Source organism: Talpa europaea (assembly GCF_964194135.1).
Source record: "Talpa europaea genome assembly, chromosome: 9".
Taxonomy (NCBI): Eukaryota; Metazoa; Chordata; class Mammalia; order Eulipotyphla; family Talpidae; genus Talpa; species Talpa europaea.
In genome coordinates this window covers 98389933-98409550 of record NC_140076.1, presented here as the reverse complement: position 1 = coordinate 98409550, position 19618 = coordinate 98389933, and the positions used below count along the sequence as shown (strand labels likewise).

Sequence of the window (19618 nt, the reverse complement as noted above, 5' to 3'; positions counted from 1 at the left end):
AGGGAACCTACCCTTTTTTTTTTTTTCCTCCATCAAAAGGAATCTACATTCCCTTAAATATTTTTTTTCTATCGCTCCCTGCTATATTTTCTTCTTTTCAAATAGTATATCCCTAGTATTATTCTCTTTGACATTCTTAGTGTCAATGTCCCACATTGCCATACCCTTAGTTTCGGGAGCTTAAAGTTTCGACGAGTGGACAAAAATTGCCATGCCCTGCTTAGATAACTCCCACCTGCAATGTATTCTTTGAGTCATTATTTTTATCCCCTCTGACAACGATCTGGTTCTCTAGCCACCTGTCCAGCATCTAGTTTCCTTACTCCCAAATGACAGTGCTAATGACAGGTCAAAGCCTATTCATACTTCAAATTTTCCCCTCCATAATTTGTCCTGTGATATCAAATTCAGGTTTTTGAATTACCTTAAGCATTTTGGCAAATGCCAGCTGAAATAGGCAGGCCAATGAACATCTCCTGCCCACGGTTCCATGAGGATCTTTCAAAGACTATACTTTCTTATTATTGAGTAAATGCTTTAAGAATCTATTCCAGGAGTGCCGTATAAATCATGATCACCCCCCCCAAAAAAAAACCCCTGAAGTTGAGCTTTATTTCTGCAAGTTAAGGAGTTAACACAGAGCTGATGAGTACACAAGCTAAGGTGATCTACTCAGGATCTGAAATGTTCTTATAAAAGATAAGTGGAACTGGGCAACTATGCAGACATTCACACCTTCCCACAGGAAAAGATGTGTACTCAATCTGTGCAATGAGCTGACAGCCTCTAATTGCTCACTCCTTTAGGCTGGTCTCAAATTTTAAGCAGAGGTCACACTCCTTTTGGGGAGAACTCAGCCCGTGATAACAAAGCTATGTTAGAAATGCCTAGCCATTTCTGAGCAATGCCACACTTCTCTCACTGGTGTCTTTGCCTTGCAGCTCCTCGTAAAAACAGAAAAAAATCTTTCTCATGTCTTTACATATGATGGCTCCCCTTCATTAACTCTTACTTTCTCCGTTTTCCTTTCACAGACATTGCTCCCTCATAAGCCTTTAATATTCCTAACTCCATCATTGTGTCTGGTTCTTGGAGGCCTCAGTTGACATAACGATTTCATACTTGTATTTGGACTTTGTTCTGTGATAGGATTAGGATTTATTCAAAGAAAAAGAAACTTTTGGGCCTCCCTAATGGCGCAAGGGGTTAAGATGCAACCTATGAAGCTATCCGCAGTCACTGCAGCATGAATTTGATCCCCGGCCAGGGAGCTACCCACATGGCACAGCAGACCTCTCCTGACTCACCCTCTGCTCCCCTCAGCAGTGAACTTTGGTCAGTCTGCCTGTTCTGTTCCCCACTCTGTCTCTGGTGATTCCGCTCACCTCCCACACCTCTGGCCTGTACCCCAGTTCTTTTTTTAAAAAGATTTTTTTTTATTTATACAATAATACAATAGCTGGGGTTCAGGCCAGAGGCATGGAAGCGTGAGAGGATTCACCAGAGACAGAGTGGGGAGCAGAACAGGCAGACGAACTAAAAGCGCTGCTGAGGGGAGTAGCGGGCGCGAAAGGAGAGGTCTGCTGCACCATGTGGAATCTCCCTGGCCAGCCAGGAATCGACCTGCTTTTCAGAGACTGTGGACAGCTTCACAGTGCTGTGCTCAACCTGCTGTGCCACCAGGGAGGCCCCTGTACCCCAGTTGTTGTATGCATAAATAAATAAATCTTTAAAAAAGAAAGAAAGAAAGAAAAAGAAGTGTTTCCCCAAATGACCCCAGAATATCTTACCTAGGGAAATTCAATAAAACCAGAAATGAATCTAATCAAACCTCTGAAGTCTAACTTTCCTGGAAGGTCTTGGATATGTTCAAGACTTCTTGGTAGCTTACCCAACAATGGTGAATATATGCTTCAGGGAAAGAAAGGATCCAGTACCAAAGGCATAGGGGTAACTATTCTCCTAAATGAAGACTGTGTTAAGGGACATGATGCAGGACAATGTATTGGTGCCCTCTGTCTAGAGACAGATCAGACATCCCCATGGAGAACTAGAACATCTAATTGATATTTTGATTGATAGTCTGCTGAAAGAGTTGCTACCATGTTGTGAGACATTGGAAACAAAGCTGCAGGAGTCCATGATAGAGGAGATGATAACTGTGTGTCTGAAAGCCAGGTCTACCCATCAAAAAAAGAGTATAGCTAGGGAAGTTAGTAAATATAATAATTTCCATCTGGCCCCACATCCCTTAGTGAGACAATCAATTAATGATAAACTCCTTAATAACATCAAAAAGTCACCTGGAAATTTCTTCCAGGTGTGTTGTGTTCTAACACTCTAATTTAATATCTGGTTTTGCTTTTACAATTCATTCTGTGTGCCCAAATTCTTGCATTTCTGCACTTTACCTTTGCCCATGTCTTTCTGTACTAGACCTGTCTGAATCTTGACACTGGCTATATATGAACTACTGTTGCCTTGCTTATGAAGGGTTATTTTGATTTTGTTTTTTAAGAACAGGGATAACTTATTATTCATCTTTAAGTCTTTATTGTCTAATATGATGCATAGTGCCTAAAACAGTTATGAGGTTATCCTCGTTCAATAATTTTATACTCCAATTTTCTTTTAAATAAATAGAAAAAGGTGGTCAGTGTTGATTTGTGCATTGTAAACTCTGTCAACTCAGCAGTAGTCGTTGGGTGCCTATGATGTGTCTAAATACTGTGGCACATGCTCTGAAGTAATCTGAAATGATCGAGCATCAGTAGAAGCTTTTATTTATGTATGTACTTAACGTGCAGTATTCATTTATTTATGTGCCTAAACTGTATTTCCTTCATTCATTTACTATACAGCACAGACCAGTTGCAGTGCCTGTGGTTAACAAATATTTGTTGGAAATGTAGACCCACATTGTCGAGAATGACACTAACTTTCATTTTCTCCTATATATTTGAATACCCTTAGAATTATTTTTTTAGAATTAATTTTCAATGAGATTTGTAGCAGGTGAATATATTTATATATAGTATTTGGTATATGTATTTTGTCAAATATTTGAATTCATGTAAACACCATCACAAGAAATAGAATGTTTGCAACCCTAAAAAATTTTCTTATGTCTCTTCCCATGTAACTGTCCTCACCCCCAAACCTATATTCCAGTAACCAGTGCTCAGCTTTCTAGGATCATAGTTTTCCTTTGTGAAATCACATATAAATAAAATCATACAGAATGCACACTTTCATGCACTTCTTTAACTCATGTTTTCTTGATTAATTCCAAGTTATTGCTTGATGCAGGGATTTTTATTATTGGTGAATTTTATTCCATTGTGCCATAATTTGCTCATTCACTCACATACTAATGGATGAAGTGGATTGTTTTCAATTTGGAAGTTTTTTTAAAATTTGCTAAGAACAATCATGTGCAAGACTAAAGGATTTAAGTTTCCATGGCTCTTATATATGTAACTAAGAGTAGAATTACTGAGTTTATTTGTAAGTGTATATTTAGAGGAAATAGCCACATGATTTTTCAAGGGGGTTGTCTCACTGTGAAAATTCTCAAAGCAGAAAAGCTGGTGCAGAAAGGACACATGCTAAAACATAAGTTAATTGAAAACATCTTCATTCCAATACACAATCTTCACATTTACTAATAGTCGTACTTAGAGTTGTTAACTGCCTGGAGTAGTTAACTCTTTCTGTGCTATTTTACTGACATAGAATAATGAATACATCACTTTTGCCTAATATTCTGAAACTACCTCTAACCTTACAGGTATAAATGAAGTAGAAGCCTTTTATAGTTCTAGTTTACAATTGATGACTGAATTTTACTTTAGGGAGCAATTTTGCTAAAAAACTATGATGGCTTAGGACGTGATAATGGGAAAGAAAATTAAGAAGGTAAAATAGGTACTCAGGTTATTCTGAGTTCTCTTTATCAGAAAAGTGGACGTAATAAAAATTCTAGCTACCTACTGGCATATTATGTGAATTAAGATGGAGACATTCCTTAGTGGAAAACACTTTATAACTAGTAAAATTTTTCAGTGGATTCATGGAAATGCCTCCTTCTAAAAAAGTCATTTTGAATAGAATTGTACAGAGTGAAAATTACTAGGTAAATTGGAGAGAAATGTTTCTTAAAGTCAAAAATTTCACTTGTAATTTAGCTTATCAAGAAATTCCCACAGTCTCATTTTCTGGTGCTTGTTCCTTAGTACAGGGCATGAAATCAAAGAGACTTGATGCCCTAGGTAATTGGTGGAAATGCCTGTCTTACAATAGAGAGGTCATCTTGGGGACCTCTAATCAGCAGGATGTATCATTTATAGAACCCCCTCTTAATGTGTAACTAGATACATACTAGTTACTAGAAATAAAATTATTCTCCTAGGACCCATTATGCAATTAAGCTTTAAAAAATGACTTGAGCTGGAAATCATTGCAGCAAACTACCTACTCTGGACTATAGTTTCCATTTTTGGCTGTTGCCTTTGTTGTTTGATTTTCATAGGAATCTGTTCTAGAATATATTAATTGCAGGTGAACAGAGAGGTGTACCTTTTCAAAATTGTCAGAGAAGTCATATTTTTCCTTTATTTTTTTAATCTATTTTTTCAGCACTTCATTAAGTTAGTCTGGTCTCTTTACCTCATGTATTATGCTCAAGACCATTATTTGTCCCCCAAGAGCATCCCTCATTCCCTTAAGGACTTCATTGCACTCCTGCTTTTATCATAGAATAAGAGGACTTCCAGTAAAGGGAAACCCATTCTGTTGCCACAGGGTTTTTTTGTTTTTTTTTTTTTTTTTTTTTTTTGTTATCACACAAATAACAAAAAGGTTAATAGGTATTAGAGAAGTACACACAGAGAGACACACACACATACGCACACGAGCAGTTGCTATGGAAGAAATTGTGAACAGTGGTCAAGAGATTGGCAGTATTGATAACTGTTAGAGGAATCAATAAAGACTTGGTGATCCTGGTATACCTTTTGTGAATTAGACACTGAAGAGTTGTTAGGCTAATCTTTTTTGCGTGATTGTCCATTAATTCTTCGGCATTATCTGAGATTTGCAAAGAAATTTTCTTAGATTTGATGGGCTTATAAAATTTTTAAGAATCTGATTTTTCTGAAACCTAAAATAATCTATATCTTGATGAATAAATGAATTGCAAGTGTTCTGGTTTCATTTACTCTTTATTCATTGACACACAAATATTTTTTGAGTGCCTACAAAATTTTGTGCCAGAAATAGAAAATTAGTCCATAGATTTTGTTTTATTTACTTTTTGTTAGCATGGATAGTTGTCTTTGAAATATAATAATTACATTATGTATTTCCTATATGAAAGAGTTAAGGGGTATTGGAAGTTGTATATAATTTGCTTATTTCAATAAGACTTTAAAAGTTGACTTGTTAGGAAGAGCAATGCCATCTGATGCTATCACTGGAAAATAAGAAGATCAAGATGCAAAAACAAGTAGCAGGTTACATTATTAATTGCTTTTAAATCTTGAATGTTCATATCAAAAGTGTGCAGAAACCAGAAATATGGGAATAATTATAGTCTATCCTTTAATTCCCCATAGTATAAAGCTTCATTTTATCATGTTATTAGTCTTGCCACATTTATAGTTGTATTAAAATTGTCCTCATTAATGCTTGTCAAACAAAACTGCAATTTATGGAACAGTCTTTAATTGTCACATTAATTTGGTCAGAAGTTGTTTTTAAAATTCTCAGATAATCAAATTGTGTTTCAGCTGGATATGAGAATTAGTCAACAACTGACTTGGCTGAGTATGAAAATGAGAAAAATATATCTGAGTACATAACCTTTCTTAAAGAAGTATAGGGAACTCAAATAATAGCATTTAAAAATATAGATGATTCAAGTAACTAATGGTAGTCAAGGAATACATACATGTACACACACACACACACACACGCACCGAATTGTTAAATCATAGGAAAAAGGGCATTCATTTCAAGTGTTCAACTACTGAGGCTCAACAGAAAAAGGTGTGACAAATGTTCAAAGTAAATTATAAAGACGTGGTGGTCAATAGTATTGAAAGCCACTTAGAAGCCTTTATCAGATTATTAGTGTTTACTCTATGGAAACCAAATAAGATTTTAAATTTGCTTCACTAATTCTTATCAGGCTGCCCTCTGTCTATTATGCAATTCAAGTGATCTTTAAATTATTGTCAAATTCTACCTGAAAGAGAGCTTTCACAAAGGACATGCAATTCATATCATCTAGAGTTACTGTCATTTCTAGGCTAAGTCCCATGGAAATTCATAACTTAAAAATGAAAGTCACAAAGATGCAACTGCCTTCATAATGCCAATGCAGCGGTTATAAATATTTCATGAACATTGCATGGGCAGGGGCAGATCTCCATTTTCATGAGTTAGAATTTGTACAGCTAAGTCTCCAGATTTTACTATTCATAATGCACAGTATGCCCTGTAGAGCCTTCCATATAGTGCTTTTTTAATATTTATGTTTAATGAAGAAATTAGTGTTCTGAAAAGAGAACTAGTCAAGCCAAAGATTTCTCATTAAGATTATTGGTTTTGCTAAATAGAGACAGTAACAATCAACAGAAATTACCTCATCATAAAATCTTATAAATGCATAACTTTTAGGGGAATACAAGGTGACGGATGAAGACACATTAAACCTAAGTGAAAAGGTTCTTTCTAAAGGTTATAACATTAAAAATATCATCTTAAAAAAGATTCAAAAGGTTAAAATGCAAAGAGCAACTTTCTTCCTTATAAAAATATTAATTACAAATGATATACTTGCCTGCTATTTTGTGGTTTAAATATATGTCTATATTTTTGTGGGTTTCTCTTTTATTCAAAAAAAAATTTTAGCTTGCTATGATAATATTGCCAAGTTCAATAATGAATTTCTATTGCATATTTTAAGGTAATTTATCAAAGTGCATTATCAGTACCTGTCAGAATACATTTTGTACTAAAAGTAATGAAAAAAGGACTATTGTATGTGTTGAAATCAAAGAACATTACTACAGCTAAGTTATTTTCAATGGAAAAGATAGGTGATTGTCCTCCAAATGATACTTGTCCCATGGGAAAATAGAAGCCTGAAAAATCACAGGAAACAGGAACGAGAAAATGTCTATTCCTTGCTTTTAAAAATGAACATTTTTTTTTTCATTTTTGTCATTTGGATCATTTCTTTCAATTATTTGAATGCTGTGAAGTGTTGTCTAGATCTTGGTAACATTTTAAAAAGTAAACTAAACTTAATCATCAGCTCATGTATAATCCAATACTGAATTATTTCACATTAGCATATACTATATACTGTAATTAGATTGATTAGGGAGTCACAGGTTTTCTTTTGAATATGCTTCGACAAGACTAAGTCTTCTAATGATTAAAACAAAAGGCTTCAGATTTGATATCATTCACCAGATGATCCTAAGCAGATGAAATATTTTTGATATAATAAGCAGATGAAATATTTTTTGTAAGTCTTAACCCAATGAGTTCACTAAAAATTCTGTAATGTTTTCTGAACTTGCCACCAGAAGTTTTTTATTCTTGATATTATTTAACTGGAAGTGAGAAACACTTGCTTCCATTTGGTTCTTTTGTAATTTTATTTTCCAAAAGCTCCCTTGAGGAATTTAACCTTTATGTGATGAATTTGCAGTTCACTTGAAGCGTGTTAACCTTAGTTCCCTAATGAGTCTAGGTGTAATACTGAGGAAGAATTTGAGAAATATATCATGTAGCTCATTGTCAAGTTGGATTTGTCTTGCATATCTCCAGCTTTGCTGTTGTTCCAGTACACGTTTTGATCACAATTCTTTAATTATGTTCTATATTTAACTGACCTATTTGAACAGGATCCAGAGCTGGTGCGGAACATCTGTCGCTGGGTTAGGCAAGCTGTTCAGGTTCCTTTTTTTGCCAAGTTGACCCCAAATGTCACTGATATTGTGAGCATCGCAAGAGCTGCAAAGGAAGGTAAGAACTAGGTTTGCATCTCTTGTCTAATTTTGTCAGTATGGGCCTGAATTAGGTAGCCATACAAAAGTGTATCTTTAGGCACAAATATATGTATCTTTGTTCAGAATTTAAGTGTAAAATTGAGCACCTGATCTTACAAATGCCATAGATTTACACCATATTCAAGCTAGGAAATGGCATTCCAAACTTTGACCTGGAAAACCAAGAATATTTATAAATTTCTCCTAATAAACATGTGTTTAACACACAAAGAATTGTGAAACAAAACCACAGTTACAGCAAACTACTCCAAAATAAATGATCTCATAGTGGATATGGGTCAGCCTAGCAATAGCACTTGAACCTTCATTCTACACTAAAGTTATAAAAAGAAAGAGAAAAAATACCAGTTTCTATATGTGAAATTTGTTGCATTCCCTTTACCTTTGCTAGGGCCTTGTGTACTACCTAAAACATATGCTCAGTAAGTATTTATTGAATACATAAAACATGTAGTCGATGCGTGATTTTATAAATCATATATGCTTATGTTCTATCCAGTGGAAATTGCTTCCTGATTTGTAAAGATATTGTAAATTACTTGGAAAATATCACTGAATACAAAACATTTGGCATCCACAAATCTGTAAAATAATTAGAAAAGTGCATGGTGGTAATTAAAAGTTTTTATGTCTGGTATTTGAAGCATAATTGTAGGAATGAAATTAGTGAAGTCATTTGAAGGAAGGAAATGTTCTCGAGAAAGACTATAAGTCCCTGTGTGGTGCAAGTTTGAAAGTGTTTTAACTAGTGTCCCTTTTGGAACTACAGGTAAATGCTGATGTGTTTTTCATAGGTGGTGCAGATGGTGTTACAGCCACCAATACTGTCTCAGGTTTAATGGGATTAAAAGCAGATGGCACACCCTGGCCCGCCGTGGGTGTTGGGAAGCGGACTACATATGGAGGAGTTTCTGGTAGGTGCTGTCCTCTCCTTGCCTTTCACTTCTTTGGAGGTTGCTAAAAAATCAGGAGGTTGTGTTGAAAGCAATGGTGAGTCTCTGTTGGTCAAAACTTCTAATAGCTATGACAGATGGAGCAGATTGAGTGTGAAGGCTCAAGTGAGTGATAACACAAGAAGAAAGAATACTAAGATAGGTTTGACACAAATTGTATGCTCTTGTGGTCTCTGCTTTCCTTAGAATTTCTTATATTCACTGTTGTCTTGTCACTTACTAGTAAAGGCTAATATTTGGACCTTCTAAAAGAAAAATATAGACACCCTGATTATAATCTTTTTTTATAGCCTGGCATAGTTTCCACTCTTCCTAGACTTTTGAAATCTGCCTTCAAAAAAATCTTGCTTTCAGTTGTACCAGACAAACCATTAAAATACTGTGTGTACAGCTTCAGCCCGCAAAACATTTGCAGACCTCGTACCTTTGCATGCTCTCATCCCAGAATACTTACATTTGAAACAATAAGAGTTTTAATCCCAAAGTCCTGTACAGTATCTCTGCCCTGTGTACTCTGTTGCTGTGACAACATGAACTTGGTCATGCAGAGACAATGCTGTGAGGTTCTTGACTGTACTGGTATGGGGATTAGTCTCCTTGGTGATAGAGACAGTGGTAAATATACATAACATAGCAGTTCCCCACTGTTCAAGAAAAGCATTGCTGAATCAGACCAAAATGTGCTTTTGGAAGAGACTGGATAGACACAAATAAAGCACTATCCATGCTGAGGTATTATGTTTTGAGAGCATGAAGTGTGTCTATGAGCCAGGATTTTTTTTTTAAAGATTATATTATGCTTTTAATTGAATATCCTTCCCGCAATGTCAGAAAGAGGAAAGCTGACAAAGAGCACCTGCTCAGGGTCCAGACACAACCCTTTTTTATCAGGAGCTATCAAACAGGACCTTAAATATTATTGTAATGCAGAATAACAGGGACTGCGTTAGCATGTGCTGAAGAAATAGAGTCAAGAGACTCCAGCATTGGGCTGTAACATGCACTATGTTTTCTGTCAGCCCATTTCAATTTTTCCAGCCTGCCATGTTGACAGCAAGAGAATAAAGGAGGTCACAGAGGGTGCTGAACATTAAAAATTAATAAAAGAACTATTGCAGTAGTATTTTATATAAGTAACACCATTCACATTTTCTCATTTAAACTGCAATTTCTGAATATTCTCCCATACTATAACTCAGTCTAATAAAACTACAAAATTACAGCATTAGAAAAAGTCTTTTGTGTTGCCGTCTTTAAGCATACACACACTGGAAATTATAGCAGTACCTGAAAACAAGTTCAGCTATACCTCAGGGCCTGTTAGCATTTCCATAGAACTCTATTTCTAAGATTTATAAATTCATATATAAATATTCACTTGGGCTATAAGCTCAGCTAAGCCTCGGTGCAACTTTCATTTTAAACAACAGAAAGTCCCGAATATTTTTAAGGGCTTGAACCTCATTTCTAATAGGTTCTTTATTAAGTCTCTTCACATTAAACAATCTGTTTTGAAAATAGCCGCTCTCCATATTGACAAAATTAATAGAGCTTTTCTTCTTTAAAGCAATGTTTGTTTTAATTTAAAGATAATAGAATCTGAAAAGCAGTTTAAATAGACAATGAAAATATAATTGAGGACAGAAGCAAGTACTTTAACAAAGTACCTTCAGAAAGAATTATAGCAAAATCTGCCCTAGCAAAATCATGGTAAATAATAATCATTTCAAATTTTAGGAGTGATGAAAATATCAAAATGGCTAAATGCCATTCTTAGTTCTATCAAACATGGCTGTCAGGGCTTCAAATGCTGTTTCAATATAGAAAATCACATGAAATATGCCAGATATTTTTACAAGATTTAAAAAAAATTACCAGAGAACAGAGCTAATGCTGTCCCTAGTGTTCTCTCAAGGCATTAGAATGTCTGCTTTTATAAGAACTGCTTGAATCACAGATTTTTTTTAATTAAATGCTAAATAGAGTCAAATTTTGAGTAGCCACCCAAAATACAACAGATATTTTTCCTTGCCAGGGAAGGAAAAATTTTCCCCTTTAGCTCTTTACTTTGTCTTTACTGTTTTTTCACAGAATAAAATTTCTACTGTGTGAAACAATGATTTTGCTTTATTTAAATGGGGAGATTGTGAAGTACAGGTAGTAATGTCAGGTAGAAAAATGGTCACATCACTGTAAAGTCCTTTTCTTAAAATGAATAGCTGATAAGGGGCAGTGACTGACATTGGGAAGACAGAACCTCAACTAAAGAATGTCAAGTGGAATTATTTCAAATATGATTAGCCTGGATCTAAAGCGGTGTTTTTTCAAACTTGATTTTCCAACTCAGAAGTATACTATGGAGCTGAGTTTAGTGAGGTAACCTATAATCAACATTTTTTTAAAATGAAGTATAAAAAAAGGCCAGAAAGCTTTGCACATAGTTGGGTTAAAGTTGTTCAACTAAATATCTTTTTTAGTTATAAATGCAACAAGTATAGACATATTTCTGTGTGGGTCATAAGGTAAAATGCACTTTTTTTATTGTGGTTAACCTCAAAAAATTGGAAAGAGGCTATTTTAGGGGGAGGTCCCTGTTAAATAAAACAAGTCATTAAGGGGGTAATGTCTACTTATTGCCATTGAAAATGTATTCTAGAGGGAGAGTTAGGACCTCATTTCAAATTCTCCTTCTCAGCTTTGTTATTTAGAAACTGCATTTTTCCAACTTACCTGCAGGTGATTAGAAATCTGCAGGGAGAGGATGGGTTGTAAACCTGTTGTGGGAGAAACACCTGGCAAGATTCACATTCACAGTATGAGTCCATTAAAGGTTAAACTATAGAATTAAAGGTCAATCCATAGTAAGAACAGTATCAATGAAAGGTTCTTCAATATTCATAAGAAATATTTTCATGAAGCTACAATAGCTAATTAAGCTCTCCACCATTCAAAGACATCTATTTAAATCACTAATTAAAGAATCAACATATCAGCATTCTCTATCTTTGGACAGTAGAGACTGTGTAGGATTTCAGTGTCCAGTGGGGGGTGTATAGAGACTTTTCCAACCCAACAAGCAGTTCCTCAGACCAGAAGTATATCTGATTATTCAACTCAGTTCAGCTCAATTCTAATACTGTCCACCCAGAGATAGCATCAGATTCCACAGGTAAAAAGCTCAGTCTCTCAAGATCACCCCCTCAGATGCCAACTGCAAGGCCAGGCCATCACCTGGGCTTCTGGCCAACTTGTAAAGCAGTGGTTCCCAGGACCCCTTCCTGAGGTTCAATCAATTTGCTAGAACTGCACACAGAATTCAGAAAGTCCATTCACTCACTAGATCACTGATTTATTACAAAGAACATAATTCAGGAAGATAGATAAAAAAGATGTATTGGGCAAGATGTGGGGGAAGGGTAGAGAAATTTCATGCCCTCTCTAGGTCTGCCATTCTCCCCCAAATCTTCGTGTGTTCACCACCCCAGAAGCTCAAAAAGTTCCCCGAAATTTTGGGCTTTCATGAAAGCTTCATTTATTAGACTTGATTAATTGATCTTTGGCTCTTGGCAACTAGTTTACCCCCCCTCGTGGGACATTTGATGAGAGAACTTAAGGCCCCACCCCCTGTTCATGAGAGAACTTAAGGCCCCACCCCCTGTTGATGAGAGAACTTAAGGCCCCACCCCCTGTTGAGAGAACTTAAGGCCCCACCCCCTGTTCATTCCCTTGGCAACCTCAGATGGTTTCCAACAGGCTTTTCATTAATATAAGAGACACCCTTATCATTCTCAACACTTCGGAAATTCCAAAGCTTTTGTGTCAGGAACTGTAGTTGCAAACCATATATGTATGATACATACCCACACACAAAGATCTTTCTCTCTCTTTCTCTCTCTTGCTCTTGCTCTCACTCTGTGTGTGTGTGTGTGTGTGTGTGTGTGTGTATAGCAAACAGTACTAGGTAAGTTGTTATCACCTAACTTTCCTTTTTGTAGAATCCATACAGAATACTTGTTAAGAGCAAACAGCAATTATTCAGTGTATCACCAAACAGTAGTGTAGATTATTGAGATTTTGTTGTTGCTGTTGTAGGGGGTGGGGAACCCTTGATCTATTTGATTGAAGAAAAACTAATCCATAAAATTATTTATAAACTTCATCCTTGAATGAGTTACTCACTATTTTTCTTAGATTTAGTTTAGTTAATTCTTTTCTTGTTTAGGTTTAAATTGATCTTTTTCCTGAACTTGTCCTCAAATAATGAGGGCATCTTTAAGATAGCCCCTAACTCAGTTATGACGATCACCTATATAAATGGTGTTATGCTACATTTTCACATGAAATCCTCCCTGTAGATAAGATTCTTTTAGAGATGGTTAAGAATGAGTCCTGCATGGCATAACTAAAGATAACTTTTTTTGCAACTGACTTCCTGAGGATAACCTTTAGTCAGTTACAATTGTATCATGAAAGTCAGTAATTAAGCAACCTTCTGTGGAATAAACTCATTTGAAGGAGTTGGTGTTCCTCCTTATTGTGCTTTAAATATTTCTTTTCATTAATGTGGGGTGGGCATATTCCTTAGGCTTGTTATGTTACTCCATTTACTGTACATAATTTGTTATACATGTAAACACACACACACATACTCACTCAAAAGGAAAAGTTCTGAAACTTCTCTGCAGAAGTCACTTTGATTTGAAATGATCATATATATAGATAGGTCTAATAGAATTTATTTCATACAAGCTCAAAAACATAACTTATTGTTTTAAGTTATTTTATTTGCCAAATTTGTTCTCGCTTACCAAAAAAAGGAAATTAGTGTTTTTAATTTCAAATTTTGGATGTTTATTTAGTATTATTGATCCTGTACCAACTCATTCAGTAATAGCAGTATAACATATTTTATTCGGTATTAATACTTACAAACTTATTACTGATTTCTGAATAATTCATCGAAGATGACTTTCAAGATTTGATTTTAGGAACTGGAATTTACTAATCACATGTAAGATATAACAAAATATTTAAGAAATGATTGCATATTTTTCAACAAATGATAATGACATTCTCCATAAATGCTCCCTCATTCCACAAACAAATACTGAATGATTTGTTATCTAGCTAGATGGGCTATTGGACTCTGAGCTCTAACTGACCTATTTCAGTTAACATGCCTCTTAAAGGTATTTTCATTATAAAATCAACATGGGAATTATCAATAAAAATAGATATGTTAGAAATTTGCCAGTAATTTATAACTGTGCCAGTGTAAGGTTAGAAGTACAAAGTGTATAGTTTAGAAAATTTGCACCAATGAGAATCAATATAGTACCTTAAAAAAAGATCTTAAGCACAGACTCCACATTGCCTATTTTATATTTGTTTTTTAAAATAGTTACTTAGATATGAATTGTTGAGATCATGCATTCACTTAGCAGCACACACCCAGCTATTGGGCACTACAAAAGTAATAAGTCCAATGTCACCTGCTCCAGTCACGAACTTAAACATATTTTGATGTGTTTATTAGTGGCCATTTGTGAAAATGAGGATGACAAAACAGGATAATTGGAAGCTCAGAAGTTTCAGTTATATTTTGCCTTTATAACTGTTTTCACCCACATCAGCAACTAAAGATTTTGGTAGGATTGCTTTAAGTTCTTATATTACACATTACAATTATGTCATAAAATAAATATTGGCATTTTTTGGTTTGAAGTAGTTCTTAATGGGCTTGATCTCTTAATGTGTCAATCACATGATTATTGATGCATAAAATCCTTCAAGAAAAACACACCTACTATCTGTCATAAAATTCCACCTATCTATTATAGCCATCTTTATCAATAAGAGGTTAGATTTTAATACTGAAATGTCTAAAATAACCTGATAGGTAAAGATAATATTTAAATCAGTATAAATGAGCAGTGACAAGTAATCACTAAAAGAGTAATTAAAAGAAACTTCTACTTTAGACTCTTTTCTTTTTCTGTGTGTACCAAAATAATGCTAAAAAAATCTACTGATTATTCACATATGTACAAACATACTTACACTATCACAAATTACTAAAGACCTTGTTATATAAGTTTATGTACTGTATTTGCAGAACAGTCAACAGCAGACATGTCAAATAAAGATGCTGCATTATAATTTTCATAATAAATTATCAATTCGGTTGAGAGACTCACCATTAGAACGATTTTCATTTAAATCATGCTTATTTGAATATATTCATGTATAGATTGACAAATAATCCCCTTTTGCATTATATTGTCTTTTCTGGAGCCTTAGTTTCTCACTGTTTGGCCATCGTTGGTCTGTGCAGGAGATCAGAGCCCTAATAATAGATTTTTGACAGTGAGCTCGCCTGCTACCTGCCCTACACAAATCCTCACTGTTCATGTTTGCTTCATAGCAACAAAGCAGACAGAAGGAAAATGCCAAGTGCTGAGTTTGAGGTACAGCCTTGCCTTGACTTGACATTTCAGCAGAATAGCAGTTTATGAGATGCATAATTTTTCATCTGGGACTCAGCTGCCATATTCATAGACGCTTACAGCTCATCGATGGACTGGAGCAAGGGCAAAGGTTTAAAGCATAGATCAAGGTCTGCATCCTATCCTTAGGGATTTTAAAATAACTATTGTCCTGCAGATAAATGATAAAATCAAATAGTATTTAAGGGCCAAGAAATTCATAGGCATCTGGAATTATATTTTCAAAATTAGGAACGTAAATTAATGTCTGTACTAACGCCTAAGAAAATATTTGACAGACTTTGTAAACCAAAGGATTCTGACAAGCATATTAAGAAAACTTACCTTTGCAGCAATGGTAATGAATTATTAAATTTCCTCTGTGTGTGTGTATTTTTCGTAAAGAATGATTTCAAGCTTGAAATTAATCAAAAAATGTTCTATTATGAAACTAAAACTAGAGAGCATTGTGTCACTGTTTGAGCTTGAATTTAAATATTCACAGATTCATGCATATCTACTGTACTAAAAAATCAGTGTAGGTACACATCAGTGACTGTTTAATTTAGAACTACACATCTCTGTAAGCTTCAGAAACAGTTCACCATGTCACTGTCTCATACAGAACAATGGTACAGTACATTGGATTAATTAAAGAAGCCTTGCAGAGAACTGAGTTCTCAGTATGTCAAGATTTCAGTTTTATGTTAAATATTTTCTAAAGGCCAGACCCTTAAATCTCAGGGGCTGTACCAAGCACTGAGCTGTGAATTTAACCATAGGCTAACTGCTAATGATAAGGAAGAGAGTCCTAGTTGAGGCAGCTGTATGTAATACAGTCATTGGATTAGGCTATCAATCACTTAGCTCCCTGAGGAAAAGGGAAAGAAGACCAAACAGTGAAAAGGGAAATTAGGAAAAGAGGGCATGGCTAGAATGAGATTCCTCACCATTTTTATCCATTTGTAGACTCAAATCCCTAAGCATCGGATCTTACTCTCCAGCATCACTCTGATTATAAAGCTAACACATTTATTACTAACATCTAGAGAACTATCAAAAATGTCTTTGGCTCTCAGCTGAAGATCTTAAAACCCTCTAGAAACAAATTCATGTTGACATAATAAATATTAGATTAGTCCTAAATATTGGATTTAAAATGAATATGTATGGGTTCCTTTATGTTCCGGATCCATGTATGTTGTAAAAAAATGTTCTTATTTAACTTCTACACTGTAACCAAGTTTTGTACTTATGAAAGTCCTACTGATGAGTTAATATGCCAGTAGATAGTGGTTCTCAAATTGGAGCGTGTACCAGAACCTGACAGGCTTATTAGAGTACAGATTGCTGGAATCCCAGGATTTCTGATACATAAGTTTGGAGGACCTGAGAATGAGTATTGACTGCTAGAAGAAGAAATGGAAATGCCATTAAACATTTTGGTTTGAATATCTGACTTTCAAAATAATGTTAAGGATTTTAATCAATGGCAAAAAATTGAATAAATGCATACTGCCCATAGTTAAGTATCTGAAACAAATTCTAGAAAACATGGTCAAGATTCATTCTTAGAAAAAATCGTGAAACACAATTTGAGATCTCAATAGCAAGAATGTCATTCCATTTAAAATTAAATGTTGAATGCAAACCTTTGTTTATGCAAAGAGAATCCATTCTCAGTACCACTAAAGACAATTTATGGATATTAGTAATCCTTTGAAAGTAAACATGTGTCAGAGCAGACAAGGGTAAAAATAAGCTCATGACTATGAAATATTATGTTTTTCTTTTTGATTATATACAGATACTAACATATTGAATAATAACAATTCTCTTCCAGAACAAACACTTACATATCAATGAACCTTGTTTTCTCAAATTCTTAAAATGTAGGAGATAATAGTATTGTTAACCTCTTGGTCTTCTCTCTGTTTTCTTCTTTCCTGTCATGATCAATGGTATCCTTTTATCAGTAGAAAGGAGGAGACAACCAATGTAGTGGGTATAAGCAGTTTCAGCGCATCATGTCCTTGTGTTAGCACATTATACTATGCACTAAAAAGTCTTCCAAAGTCTATTTTATGTGCCATTTGAAAGACTGCTCATCAACCCTAGTAACAGCCTGCAATCTTCGTCTTGGTATGGGAGTGTCCTTCTGAACAGCTCACCAATTTAGCACCAAGGGACTTCCTGATTGCAAATTACATCTAAAATTCCAAGAGATCTTTACGGTGGGACATGGTGGCCCTTTGAGAGATCCATGCACAACGTGGGGTATCAAAGGTACAGATTGCCAAGGTGATACAGGAGTGATAATACAGGAAGAGATAGCAGTGGAACAGAGAAGGCAAAGGATTTTGACCAAGCCAATTTAACTTCACTTGCTATGCTTTTACAAACAGTCTAACACTCTGACTCAATTCAATGAGCAAGTGTTGGGTCAAAAAGTATCCTGAGGATTTTAGGCACTTTATATCAGTAGTCTTCACATTGTTTTATATACATTTCATTTAATCTTTATAGTAGCCCTATGAATAGTGTCTTTGTTTTTCTTTTTTTTTTTTTTTTTATAGAGGCATGCTTTATTTATTTGTTTGCTGGTTTGTTTGTTTGTTTTGTTTATACATGCACTGGGTACAGTCAGAAGCGCAGGAGGGTGAGAGAATTCACCAGAGCCAGAGCAGGGAGCAGAGCAGGCAGAAGGACCGAAGTACACTGCTGAAGGGAGCAGCGGGCGGCAGGAGAGGTCTGCGCGCCATGTGGGACCCTCCTCTGGTGGCCGGGGAGCAGCCAGGGATCGAACCGGCGCCGCAGAGGCCGCGCGCAGTTTCGCAACCCAGCGCTCAACCGCTGCGCCACCGGGGAGGCCCTGTTTTTCTTTTTTTATTAATTTTTAATTTTTTAATTTTATATATATTTTACATCATTTTTCATTTTTGCACAAAGTATGCATTTTCATCTTAGTTATAGTCCCCATACAATTCCTGCCACCCTTGTTTTGATCCTACTGGATGGTCTCACTCATAGCAGGAATTTAGAAAACCTAAGTAAGGGACCAGGAAAAAGACTAATTACAATAAAGTAAAAATCAAAATCAACAAGCAAGTATAAACCAGAGACCCACTACGGTGGGGGGAGGGGAGGGGGACAGGGAGAAGGGAGTAGTCTTCACATTTTTATGCCTACAGACACCTCATCTTAAAAAAGGTAAGCTGTGCATCTTACATCCATTTTACTCATAAGTTTGTTGACCTTACAATTTTTACCCATGAATTTAAATAACAAGATCTAATCATCCCATACTCTATAAATATGAATTCTTTCTTTTATATTTTTTAAATTAAGGTAACTGGTTTAAAAGACTACACATGATTTAGGGAAAGAGGTTCCCACCTCTTCAGTGTACGTCATCATGTCACACCCACCACCAAAGCACCCATAGTCCTTTACAATAGACCATTGTGCCACCTCCCCCTTTGTTCCCACCAACCTCCTTTTCCCCTTCTAGTAACATCATTTCTGTATTATTATTGCAAACATTCGTTCTTAAGTTAAAATTGCTCATTACTCTTTCAAATAAATTTAATAGTCTAAAGCAGTGATTTCATACTTATCATCCACCACTCATTTAAAAGCAGATAAACCAGCCCCAAACAAGAATTGAATGTATTATAACATTTCATCCCCACCCTAAGCTAATATTTCCAGTTGACTTCCTCTCCAGTTTTATTCTGTTCTTATTTATTTTTAAGCTTGAACATTTTCTATAGGTCACCCTATGGAATTTCTCTTCAACAAAATGCATGTTTATAAATGGAGGTTTGTGTTTTTAAACTTTCTGCATATGGACTTTAAATAATCTATTTTTTTTGCATTGGTAGAATTTAGTTGATTCATAATAATAAAAACATATACAAATATTAATAATTATTTGACATAAAATAAATTTTACTGCAAATACATTTCTTTCTTTTTTAAAGATTGATTATTTATGCATACAAGAACTGGGGTACAGGCCAGAGGTGTGGGGGGGTGAGAGGACTCACCAGAGACAGGGGAACAGAACAGGCCGACTGACTGAAATACACTGCTG

General features: G+C 35.2%; 1 protein-coding gene across 1 annotated transcript in view; it reads left to right on the top strand.

The window, feature by feature from the left end:
* Window positions 1–19618, top strand: part of DPYD (dihydropyrimidine dehydrogenase) — a gene marked incomplete at both ends in the record, with an annotated part of 741074 nt that overhangs the window by 528214 nt on the left and 193242 nt on the right. Inside the window, 2 exons of the mRNA XM_084242233.1 lie at window positions 7920–8040; window positions 8879–8998. Coding sequence (XP_084098359.1) covers window positions 7920–8040; window positions 8879–8998 — 241 coding nt within the window. The remainder of the gene's footprint in view (window positions 1–7919; window positions 8041–8878; window positions 8999–19618) is intronic.